A 12,042-nucleotide genomic window follows, 5' to 3' on the forward strand; every position below is an offset into this window, starting at 1 on the left:
AACGTCAATTATTTTGTTTGCCACATCTCAGTGAGTTATTTGTTGCTGCTTTAATGATAAAATTCGCTTAAACGATGGTTCGAGTTTACTCAAGGAAAAATAGGTTATCATATTTAAGATTTTTCATGTATATATTGTTTGTTCAATACCTCCTGAGGCACAGTCGATTTCTGTGCACCAAATATTTACACTGTATTTTACACTCTAGTTCTAGAGGTGGATAGTAGACCGTTTGTAGCAGATATACAGCAAGCCAAATCTTGTGCATTGTTGTTTAATGCTGGCCGAAGCTAAACTCATATTTAGTTCTCAATCTCTTAAAGTCGTACGGCGCTGTTAAAAAACGCATGGTTATACGACAATGAGTTTATTTGCTAAATAACAACAATTATTGGTAAAAAAATAAAATAAAAATGTACTGTGAAATCTGTTTGAAAAGCCGCTCTGTGGCCAAAGGATCTTCGTACCACTTGATGTTTAACCTCGTAACCCCAAGGGGTACAAGTACCCCGGGTTGGGAACTTGTGAACTAAATGAATACGAAATGTGGGGAACCGAGGTTTATTAAATAGCACTTTTATCAGCAACATGTTATAAACAATTGCTACAAACACACAATGTTGGCACAATCATAACAAAGTTTTGGACGCAATCTTGTTGGACACAATGTTCCAACATAACGTGACGTCATATGCAATTAACGTTAAACACAACTCTTGTTCTCTATTGAGCACAAATTTGTTTAATTGATTTGATTGATTTGTTAATTTTGTTTGATTGATTGATTGATTGGCAAACATTCAATTTAAAAGGATATGCGGCGCAGTAGGCACACAAAAGGAGTCTGAATACTGTCCGAAATAACGGCACTTTTCGCATTCAGACAGTTTTTGAGTCCCACGGCACAACATGACATGATGCATAACGCCTGTAGACTAATTAGATTTTCTTTAAACAGACAAAAACATTCTGAAAGGAGTGAAAGTTCACCCAGCTATAATTTTTTCAATTAAAGTTAGTAAAAATAATGTTTGCGGACATAAAACAGCTCTATCGCATTTAAAAGCATTTTAACTAACTTGCCTACTTCATATGCAATTATATTGATTCAGCGAAACTGTTAATTGGCATTATTTCTGCCCACAGCCGACACTCTGGCCGCAGGTGTAAGCACAATTTTTTAAGATATTTGTTCTTACACATTAAAAACAATTAAACGCGACCGTTTACAAACATTGGGTATGTGTGGAATTAAAAACATACATTTTAAAAACAATTAGTGTAAGGGCTTTTACAAACACGACAGGTCCGACAAGTCAAATTTAAGTGCAGTCAGTTATGACAATAAAAGTTGACTTGCAAGGTATTCAAGCAAACACGTAATCCCGGAAGTAAAATGTGGCCAACATAATTTTATCCCATCTGGAAATAAAAAAGTGCTTACTGCTAAAACCGCTGCAAAAAGCGCGATAATCATTTAAAATTTTGCGTGGGTAAACATACTGTAAGAAGCCAATAGGCTTTGACTTAAATCAGCATTTTCTATTATGTTGTTTAATCCCAGAAAGTGGATCATTTTGTCTGCCAAGATGAGATCGTGTTTATTTAAGAGCGTCCCTTGGCGCTCGCTTGAAACGCGAGTCACCATTGCACACATTGCCTCTCTCTCTTGTTACAAACACCTCACCGTCCGAGTCGCCAAAAAGCCTCAACGTTACTGCCGAACTCGCTGAATCATTGCAATTGCACATAGTTGGCACTACCAAGATATTTGTTGTTTTAAGCACATAGGACTGTTTTATCACAAACGAACTAATACAACAAACGATCATAATCGTCGCTCGTACCTTTGGTGCTATAAAGAGATCAACGCGACTGCGTACAAATTTGTTGCGATTTCCTAATATGTTGGCACTCTTCTGAAAACACACACTCCGCTAATGTTGTGTTACGAACGTGTGCAAACCCTTACATTTGGCTTGCTGTGGTTGTAGATAACAAACAGCTTTAAACGTTGCTGCAGTAAAGCGGTTTCGTCATTACGTGAGGCTTTAATATTTTGATGTTAACACAACATATAGCCTAGTGATATATTTGGTGGTACAACGGCGTACGTCCCATTGCAGCTTAACATGCGAAAACATAATGCTTTTCTAATTTTTTGTGTAAAAGTGTTCCACCCATTAACATACAATGTACAAAACCTAAAAATATCATAACTTGGTTAAAATAGGTCTTTCCAAACTTTTCTGTCTGCAACCCTTTTAATTTATTAAACGTTTTAGCGCCTTGTTTCGTTTCGCGTAATCTAGAAGCAAAACATTTCGTTGTCTGCTAACTTTGGCCACAGCTTGTTGAAATAATGTAACTCTTAAGGGAATTGGGTTTTCGGGTTAATTTAAAACTTGCCTATGATAAAAAATCATTTTATATGAATGCAACACATGTGTCAAACTAATGATGTGGACCTAATTATGACAGCTTGCATGGCCGCACCACCCAGTTAGGAATCATGGTTTTTAAACTTTGGGATTATGGTTTTAATCTAACCCAGAGGGTCTTAAACTTTTTTGTATCTTATGTTTTGCCCTTCTATCAAAGATAAATATCAGATTTACCCCCAATATATAAAATTGTTCTTATTTAATAAAAATACGAAATTAGCAGATTGCACCAGTTATATTCAGCATTGCTTTTTGGCAACGAGTTGTTTAATGTCTGGTAAAGAAGCAGATAATGTACAACGAACATAAGATTCAACATGAAATCGGCATCGTACTTTAGATTTTATGGTAAGCAATCCGGAGAAACCTCATCGGCATAGGTAAGTTAAAGAAACGGAGCCAGAATATTCAGAGCTTGAATACCTATCCTTGGATTTACCCCCTAAAACGAAGAAATTTACGTCTGTGGGAAAATTTACCACAGGTTAAGAAAGGTTGCTCTAAACCGAGAGTGTTGCATATGCCGTTCGACACTACATTTTTAGCATGTTTAGTTACCAAGCGGTTAGTCCAATAAAATACGTAGAAAGTCATAGTGCTACCCTGTTTTGAAGAGCTGTTTTAAAGCCCTTCATGTAATTGCTAATACGTTCAGCAACCACATATTACTTGTTGTTCTAAGGGATATAGAAATGTTTTCAGATCATTAAACTAATGCAACAAGTGATGATAGTTGTTTGTACCATGGTGCTTCAAATTGGACAGCGATGCTGCGTCAGATACTTTGTGATGATTTCCTGTTTTTTGGCATTCATTTAAAAACACACGCTTCGCTAATGTTGTGTTACGGACGTGTGCGAACACTTAATTTGGGTTTGCTGTGGCTGTAGTGAACAAACAACTTTAAAGTGCTGTTGTATTTTAGTGATTGAATTGAGTGCCAAAAGCTAGCTAGGCAAGTCGTACGATAGCATTTTAACCGTTAGAGGGCGACTGCATAAGTTAGCTTTAATTCATGATTTTCAAAATTTTTTTAATGACTTCCCCCAAATCCAATATTGTTGCTTGATAGTCGACCATTCGTATCCGAAACGCAAACGCATTAGCCTTTTTTTTCAATTATCTCCTTCTCTGCGAAACTGTAAAAAATTAAGGATCAAAGAATAATTCTGGTATGAGTTTAAACTGTTGCCAAAAATCAAAATGAGAAAGAAAATGTTATCAAAACTACTAATATAAACTAAATAAAATCAATACAGTTGTAAGCACCGGTTAATTTGAGTTTATTAAAAAATAATATTCAGAAGAGTCACGTTGGTTTAAAGCAAATTGCCTTTAACTTCACCACAAGCAAGCCGTCGATATTATGTTTGTCAAATTAAACGACAGGATTTATCTCCAACAAATGTATACCCTACAGCTAAACCTTGAATTTTCATTAAGTAACTCAAAAACCAATTTTGTATGCAATGTTGCTCATTATGGCTGCATATCAATATATACATGTGCATGAATATTTAAAATTAAACCCCAAACTAAACAAATATATATGAGCCAGGTAGCAGTTCAATCAAGCTTGAATTAACAATCGAAAACGTAATGACGATCGAGATAAAACTGCGAACGCCACATATATTTTATTTTATTTTACTTAATACCAAGACTGTCAAAGGCTATAACAACAGCAAACAGGGTGATATTGTACGTTATTGTCTGTTTAACATTTTCATACCTGTTTGAATCACGCTGTTATGATAATGAATATTCGATCCAAGTACAACATCCGCAATATAAACCACTTTAGTGTCGCAATAGAAAACCGAGCGCTTTAAGCAAACAGCACATGCAAGGTAAATCAATCAAACTGCCGTAAAAACACAACGACCCGCCACATTGCATTAACAAACTGCATTAAAGACTAACATGCTTATGCATATAGAACAAGGAAAGAATTGCGGATATAGCTAACGAACGCTCACTGCCCAAATGTTTTGCGAAACACATCCTTGGTAACAGCAAGTTAGTTTGGCCACCGATACAACATGTAGAAAAGAGTTGTTAAGCTATAACAACAACCAATTTGGAATGGCAAACTACTTTGCTCTGATGAGCGCCAGGCAAAACAATACCACTTCGAGTGCACCATTTGTGTCTTTTGTCCGTGCAACTAAGTCCGGGAAAAGCCTATATAACCAGGGAGATTTAAACAAGAAATCAGTCCAGTTTCGATTATCCAAGAAGGAAAGTTGAAAAACGACAGCGATGAAGTTATTACTCGTTCTCTTGGCTTGCATTGCAGTAAGTAATAAACGTACTACATTTGAATAATAAATGTATCGTCAATAAATAACGTATTGTTTCTTTGCAGGCCACCAACGCATATCAATGCAACTACTCCTACTACTGCGGACGCAACTTCAATGTGTTCCCCTGCTCCTCCTTCTACAGGTTTAGCATCAGTTTCAACAGCGCCTGGTGCTCCACCAAATTCTACCAGCCCATCTTGAAGGTTTACCCCGAGGATACTTGCGGACAGCCCGGATGGTCTGGTAAGTAAACGGTAAATGCAACAAATTTTTCTCAAAACAAGAGACTCAAACTTCTCTTGTGTGCAGAGAAATCCGTCGATGATGTCGTTGAAGAAGTTAAGAACCTCCTCAAGGAGAGTCTTTTCAAGATCTCCAGTGAGATGATTGCCAAGCGTATTGCCTGGTACAACGCTCTTTACGAGAAGACCAACGAATACATCGAAGCCTACAAGAAGTTCATCACCATCTACTACGACTACAAGATGTCGTAAGTTACAGAAACACAATATTTCTATATCGCTTAAGATTAAGTAATACCGCTTCTAGCATCAGTCAAACAAAGACACTGCTGACTTTTGCTCTCTGTTCGCTTTTAGCTGCGCCACTGCTGACAGGGATGCTCTTATCAAGGAGCGTGATGAGAAGATCGCTGAATACACCGCCAAGCTTATCAAAATGAGATACGATGCTTTGGTTGCTTACAACACTTTGCTCAGCAAGAAGCTTCAGATGATCATCGACTTCCACGCCAAGATTGTCGAAAAGTAAGAATTTGAATTTAACTTATGTAAATTTATATCAAATAATGCTAAATGGCAAATGATCCCTCCACAGTGCCAAGAAGTGCCTTGAAACTCGTCTCACCAAGATCGCCGAATACAAGACCGCTTTGGAGAAGAGGATCGCATCTTACGTTGCCAACTTCTGGAAGTTCAAGGTTGCTGTTGCCACCACCAAGACCAGCTACTACAGGACTCTTTTGCAGAACATTTACTGTGAGTTTATTCGTATTTACATTTGTTGAATTTCGAATCGTCTTAAACTATTTAAAATACAGCGAATGACATAGTTTTGCTTACCAGGCACTAAGAGCACCACCGACTACTACATCAACTACGTCACCTCATACTACTACAACAGCGAACTCAACATTGCTCGTGGATGCATGGCCGAGTACACCGCCAAGCTTAACTCCTACAAGTCTAAGCTTATCGGATTCTACACTTGCTCTTACCGCTGTTACATGACCAACGGATGCCTCAACTTCTACAAGAAGAGCTACTACAACGGATGGTGCGATTCAATAAGTCATATAAGAGTTGTAAAATAGTGTCATATCTAATGTTGTTGTATTTTCAGTGCCTCCCTCGGATGCTGGTATTCCTTCAGCCGCAAATACTGCCGCGTCGGATTCAACTTGTGTGCTTTCCGTTACTGCTTCAGGGGAATGACTTTCAAGAACTTGAAGACTTGTGGTAAGTAGACATTACTTTTATCGAATTGTATATTATCAGATGATGCAATGACATTATTTTTCTTTCAGATCTCAATGCCCTTCACAAGACTCCCGCTGTGATTGAATCCGAAATGCAGGCCAAGGTTGACGAATTCGTCAAATCTTACACCGCTACCTTCGTTGCCTGGAAGCTCAAGTGGATCGGATACCACAACGAATACCTTGAGAAATACGAGGCCATCATCAAGGAGAGACACGCCTTCATCTACAGAATGAAGTACTCCTACTTCGTGTGCCAGTGAGTTAATTGAACCAAAAACTACCATTATTTATGCTTGAACAAATAGATACTGTTTTAACTGTTTTTATGATACAGGAACGGCAGCACCTACTTGACTTATGCCCAGCGTATGGAGCTCGCCAAACTGAGCGCTGACCTCAAGAAGAAGCTTGGCGATGCCGTCGCTCTCTACAAGGAACAGCTTACCCAGAGGCTCATCGAATGCGTGGACACCTTCAACAAGAGCATCGCCGCTTACAAGACCAAGGCCGCTGAGCTCATCAAGTCCGTCATCGGAAAGTACAGCACATGCCTTAGCAAGAGGGCCGCCTCCATTGCTGCTTACAAGAAGAAGCTCGAAGATGACCGTGACGCCAAGAGGACCGCTTTCTACAGCGCTATGTGGGATGTAAGTTACAATTTAGATATAACGATATGAAAGTATTATATATTCAACATATTGCTTTATCGGATTGCAGGCCAAGGTCGCTCACTGGAACAAATACAACGAAATGCTCGAGAAGTTCCACGGACAGTACTACTACAACTTGTATTACGTCTCCCAATCCCGTTCCGCTTACGCCAACAAGCTTGTCTCTGGCTGCAACGTCGTTATGGCTGAGTTCGATGCTTACTACGCTAAGCTGATCCCCGCCCTTGTCCAGCACTTCTCTTGCTGCTCCAAGTGCAGAGTCTCTTACTGCTACCCCAGATACATGTTCGGAGGATACCTTCGCTGGAGTGTGTGCTACCCCACCAGCCAGTCCTACTGCTACTACTATACCCAGTTCTGGTAAGTATTGCAACTCATATATAAATGCATTGATTTCTGTTTCGTATTCACAATTATAATTTATATTATTGTAATAAGTTCACTTCTTTCTTTTTCAAAGAGTCTATTTCTGTCTTGATTTAGTCACGGAGCGATTTGTAGTTTCCATTAATATATTTATTTCTTCTTTTTGCATGCCTCAAATCTTGGTGTAGGCCTATATATCATCGAGCTGTGAAATTTAAAAATGTATATTCCTTCATATTACAGCCGTAGCTCCTACTACAAGCTCAGCACCTGCGGAAACTACTACGTCTACTATTGAACAGAAGTTTAGCTTCCCGGGGAAAGAGGCCCATATAAATTTCCATCTTAAAATGCGTCTCTACCTTGTTGTATTACTTTGTGTGATATAATGTTCCTTTCCCCTTCCGAATAAATAAATATATATAGCATGAACTTTTCTTTGTGTTTCAGGCAGTCGAGGAATATTTTTTTAAATATACTCATTTTTTTCTATAATTGCCAATACCTCTAGTTGCACATTGCCGGTAATCAAAAATCCGTTAAAAAACAACATCCCAAATCCATGTTTTAAATATTTGCTTGGAATTTTACGTATAGGCCAACAGTTTTAACATGTTTGGTTAACCACAGCCGCATTCCTAAAATGGTTTGATACTTTTTTTACTGTTAAGCGAGCTAATAAATGTTGGCCGGAAAAACGAAGAATTCACAACCGGACTACCATACGACAAACGCATTCTTTTCTATCGACAAGAATTCTCATACGAAACACATACGCTTTTCACGATTTAATAACACTGTATCATTCAATCATTGCTGGAAACAACTGCATAAATCGCATGACCAAACGTAACCGCGCCACAAATAACCGAAACTGAACAGCAACACGCAAAATCAGCTTTAGAGCAATTTGGAATGGTCGATTGCTCGACGTTGAACTTTATTCTGATTTTCCCAACGTCAAGCTGCCATTCTTCATACAGACTGCTGACTGTAGGCTGCCGCAAGCAAAGCAGAACCTGCAATTGAAACCAGAAAACGTTACTTGATTGGCGTAACGCCTGCTACTGTAACTGTAAGGCTCTGTGTGCAGAGACCTGTTTTTTTTTCCTTTTAGTGGGCATTGACTTATAAAAATGCGATGTTTGAGGTACAGGCATATAAAAACTATACTTCAGTAATCACTAAGAAAACAAGTTATATCAAGATATAAAGTTGGACAGCTAGAAATCTGGTTTAAGGCCGAAAACGTGTTCCCCAAAGCAAGAACGCTTGCAAACACGTCAATATGTCACAGAACGTTAAAAAATGGAATTTCTCACGAAATATTGGGACAAAACATTTTAGAAGACCAGTTGTAAAACGGGTTAATTTTTGTCTGAAAACTTTCGCAAAGGTCTTGGCTTATTTGAAATAAAAACCGTCAATTTGCTGATTGCAAAACTGTTGTTCAAACATGCTCATTATGAACGGGAGCGCGAACTATAAAGTAAGGTACTCCAATTTATTGCAATCAGCGCTTGTTTGACCTCCGCTCAAAGTGCAAACAATTAAAAAATGTGTTCCTTAACTACCGAAGCCAGATAAATTTTTCCAGAAAGAAAAAATTTCGGTATACATAGGTCATAAACGTAACCATGTTACTACATTTGGAAAACTACTGCTATAAAAACTTAGAATTTAGAGATGCAAAAAAAATTATCACTCTGTACTTTGTTTGAATGAGTTATTAAAGTGCTTGGTGAGGTCAAACAGTATTTAACACAGCCAGATATTTTCGACGCAATTTTATGTTGTAAGAGTAATTGTGTTCGATGGACAGGAAAAGTGAGGAGTATAAGGTGTTGCATAACTTGTATGTTACTTAGTACAGGCTACGTTTTGGTTTCTACTAGGTGAATTACACTTTGTCCTAGATTCTATTCAAACGTGTCAAAATCTTACCAAATTTTTATCAAGTAAGCAATATGTCCAAAACCCTTTGTAACACAAGTATACGCTGTTTAAATCTAAACTGCCTGTGTTAAAGTTTAATAAACCAAAGTTTATCTCAGTCAAACCATTTTCTTTAGGTCACAACAATAATATCCAAGTAAAGTGACTTACTAGCATAAATTCACGACATGCCATAAGTTAGCCCTCAGAGCAGCCTGATTTTGCCGCGATTTATGATTTAAAACTAGGTGGGAAGTTATTATTCTGCTTTCTATTAAGGAACAAATGTTTTTTCCCCAGGCCAGCCCGCCATCTCCTTGAATGTATTCAAACTAAGATTTGCGTTTCATATTTGAGCACGACATCGAACGATAATTTCCAGCTTTCTAAGGTTATTTGTTTTAAACGTCTCATGATAACGTACCTTTGTGACTTGGTGTCTAAAAAATGTTTACGCGTTCCGCTAAGCTCATTGTATTACTATTGTTCTACTTTCACCCTGAACAAAAGTATAGCAAAAGACGTCTGGCATACTTGTAAATGACGATGTTTTTAAATTATAAATAAGGCCATTTTTATTTTAACCTAAAAAAAAAATTTCTGACTTTATTTTTATCAAGTTTTGACTTTATTTTAACCTAACGAAATTGCTTATTTTTGGAGGCCACAGTTCTTCCTTGAATTGATGCCAGTTACTCATACATAATATTTTGTCGATTTCAGAGCCAAACGTAGTATTTTTTCGAAAAGTCAAGGTGTTTTATGGATTATAAAAAGTGCGTCGGTTTTTTGGGCGATAGATTTAGCTTGCTTAGGCATTTTTGTATTACAGAATGTCAATAGGCTATTCCTAAAATCAAAACTGTTAATCTTCGAAAAGACCACGTTTATGAAGATGGAGTGTTTTATAAGAACAATAAAAAAAATAACAATAAATAAAATAAAATGGACAATTTGCGATAAAAGTTACTGATCCAAGAGGGCATTGTGATATATTTTCTGCTTTTATGGGTTAATATGTTTAATTGTGTCGCGGTTCCTGATTTACGAGGCTTCCACGATGATTTTTACAAAAACTATTCTCAAGAAACAAAAAAACTTGCCATAATTTGACAAATTTTGACTTTAGTGTAAATTTTAACTTTATTTTGACCTATAAACTTCATAGAAACAGTCCCCTAGGTGCTGAAAACAACTTTATTATTTGATTCGTGGACAGACGGGGTCCTTAAATTGTTTTAACCTTATTAACTTTTGCGGGTCCTAATGATAAACGTCTTATCAAAACTCACTGGCTAATTCGAGTGAATTCATGTCCGCATCGTTCCTCGTAACACCGTTCGAGGAAACTTCGCTTCGTCGCTGTAAAAGAAAGAGAAACAGTTAATTTTTAAGATAGTATTTTTTATAGTGATCATATTGTTTTTGAAGTGTGTGCCCCGAGCGATTTTAGAGTCTGTCGCGAGACTGTTTTCAACTTCCGAAAATAATCTATAATCATGTGTATTACTGTAGGCATGCTTCAAGCATTCGTGCTGCACACTATTCACTGGATGATTTTGGTATATGATTGTTTGAGTTACTTGTAATTGTATGCTTTTGTACAGAGTGTGCCGCGAATTTGTTTTATATCTTAGTGTGCCGCAAGTTAAAAACGTTTCACTGCTGAATTAAATAATGGGGAACTTTCAGCCATTTTCGCCACAATGGCAATTTAAAAGCCGAACGGGTTCTCTCAATAAGCTGTCGAAACTGTAAAGATGAAACGGTAAATATTCCTTTGAATATGGAAATGCGTTGTGCTAGGCCTTTTGACCATACGTCGGTGAATGCTAAACCCCAGTTAGCATTTGGTCTTTAACTTTTTTCCGCACTTTCATGCTGTCGACTTACCTCATGAGCGGTGGTCAACGGGTATGCAACAGGCCCAGGCTGAAACGTGGCAAAATCCTGCTTGATTTGGGCAGTTGTGTGGTAGCCGCTGAACGGACCTGGAGATTAAGGTGACGTTAGTAAAACATAAATCACTCGCAATGTGGATGTTTAAAGATACGAAAGGTTTATGCTCAACCAGGGATGGGAAATTATGTTCGACGGGGCCGCGCATAGGAATAAGACAATCTTTTGAAGGACCAGATCTAAATTAGGATCCACATTATAAGTATTAATCTATTTCTAAAGCGCATTGATTTCACATGGTGATAATCTATAGTAGGTAAAAGTTAGGATGATATACAGGTGTAGTTTATTCAATGAAATATTGAAAAATATAAAAATTGTACGGGCTTTAAAAAAAATAATACCACCGGACACGGTAAGAGGGCTGTAGTTTGTCCAGGCTTGTTCTAAAAGGGCAATATAACGTTCACAAAAAACGCAAATTTATTTTACTGTAAAATCTGTGACAAAGATTTAATCGTACACGTTCAAATAGTCAATACTCATTTTGTCATATTCTTTAAACAAGGCAATATTACCTTTTTATTTTTTTTTGTATGGAAATAAGGTACACCTCACAAGCGTTTGCCATATTCCCACAAATAAAAACGATTTTTAACACTATACTCTCGCCATATTGTGTTTGTTTTTCTTGGCGGCACCGAACAGCCGTTAATGCAACTTCTTAAAAGCTCGCGTCCGCCGTTAGTGGAGGTAAACAAAAAACGTACCAGCCACTTGGTGGTGCACTTGAGCAAGGTGGTCGTGCACAGTGTGCACCTGTGTGGTGCTCTGCCCGTGCGGCTGCTTGATCGTCTTGAGCGATGTGAACACGGGCATGTTTTGCGACGACGGGGAAGAGGCGGTCGCAGCTAAGGAAG

At 37.8% G+C, this 12,042-nt stretch overlaps 1 protein-coding gene across 1 annotated transcript; it reads left to right on the plus strand.

Moving 5' to 3' along the window:
• Positions 1-544: 544 nt before the first annotated feature.
• LOC146138635 (uncharacterized) lies at positions 545-7,586 on the plus strand. The gene is made up of 11 exons (XM_083394630.1): positions 545-559; positions 4,813-4,993; positions 5,060-5,240; positions 5,350-5,517; positions 5,588-5,748; positions 5,836-6,046; positions 6,113-6,228; positions 6,297-6,507; positions 6,586-6,898; positions 6,969-7,282; positions 7,532-7,586. The coding sequence occupies exons 1-11, from the start codon at positions 545-547 to the stop codon at positions 7,584-7,586; spliced, it is 1,926 nt and encodes a 641-aa protein (XP_083250756.1).
• Positions 7,587-12,042: the final 4,456 nt, after the last annotated feature.

The sequence above is a fragment of the Ascidiella aspersa genome, chromosome 7, assembly GCF_963924565.1.
Source record: "Ascidiella aspersa chromosome 7, kaAscAspe10.2, whole genome shotgun sequence".
Lineage (NCBI taxonomy): Eukaryota > Metazoa > Chordata > Ascidiacea > Phlebobranchia > Ascidiidae > Ascidiella > Ascidiella aspersa.

Coding starts and splice junctions, on each gene's coding strand:
- LOC146138635 (XM_083394630.1), top strand. Junction 4,994..5,059: donor CGGACAGCCCGGATGGTCTG/GTAAGTAAACGG, acceptor TCTTGTGTGCAG/AGAAATCCGTCGATGATGTC. Junction 6,508..6,585: donor TACTCCTACTTCGTGTGCCA/GTGAGTTAATTG, acceptor TTTATGATACAG/GAACGGCAGCACCTACTTGA.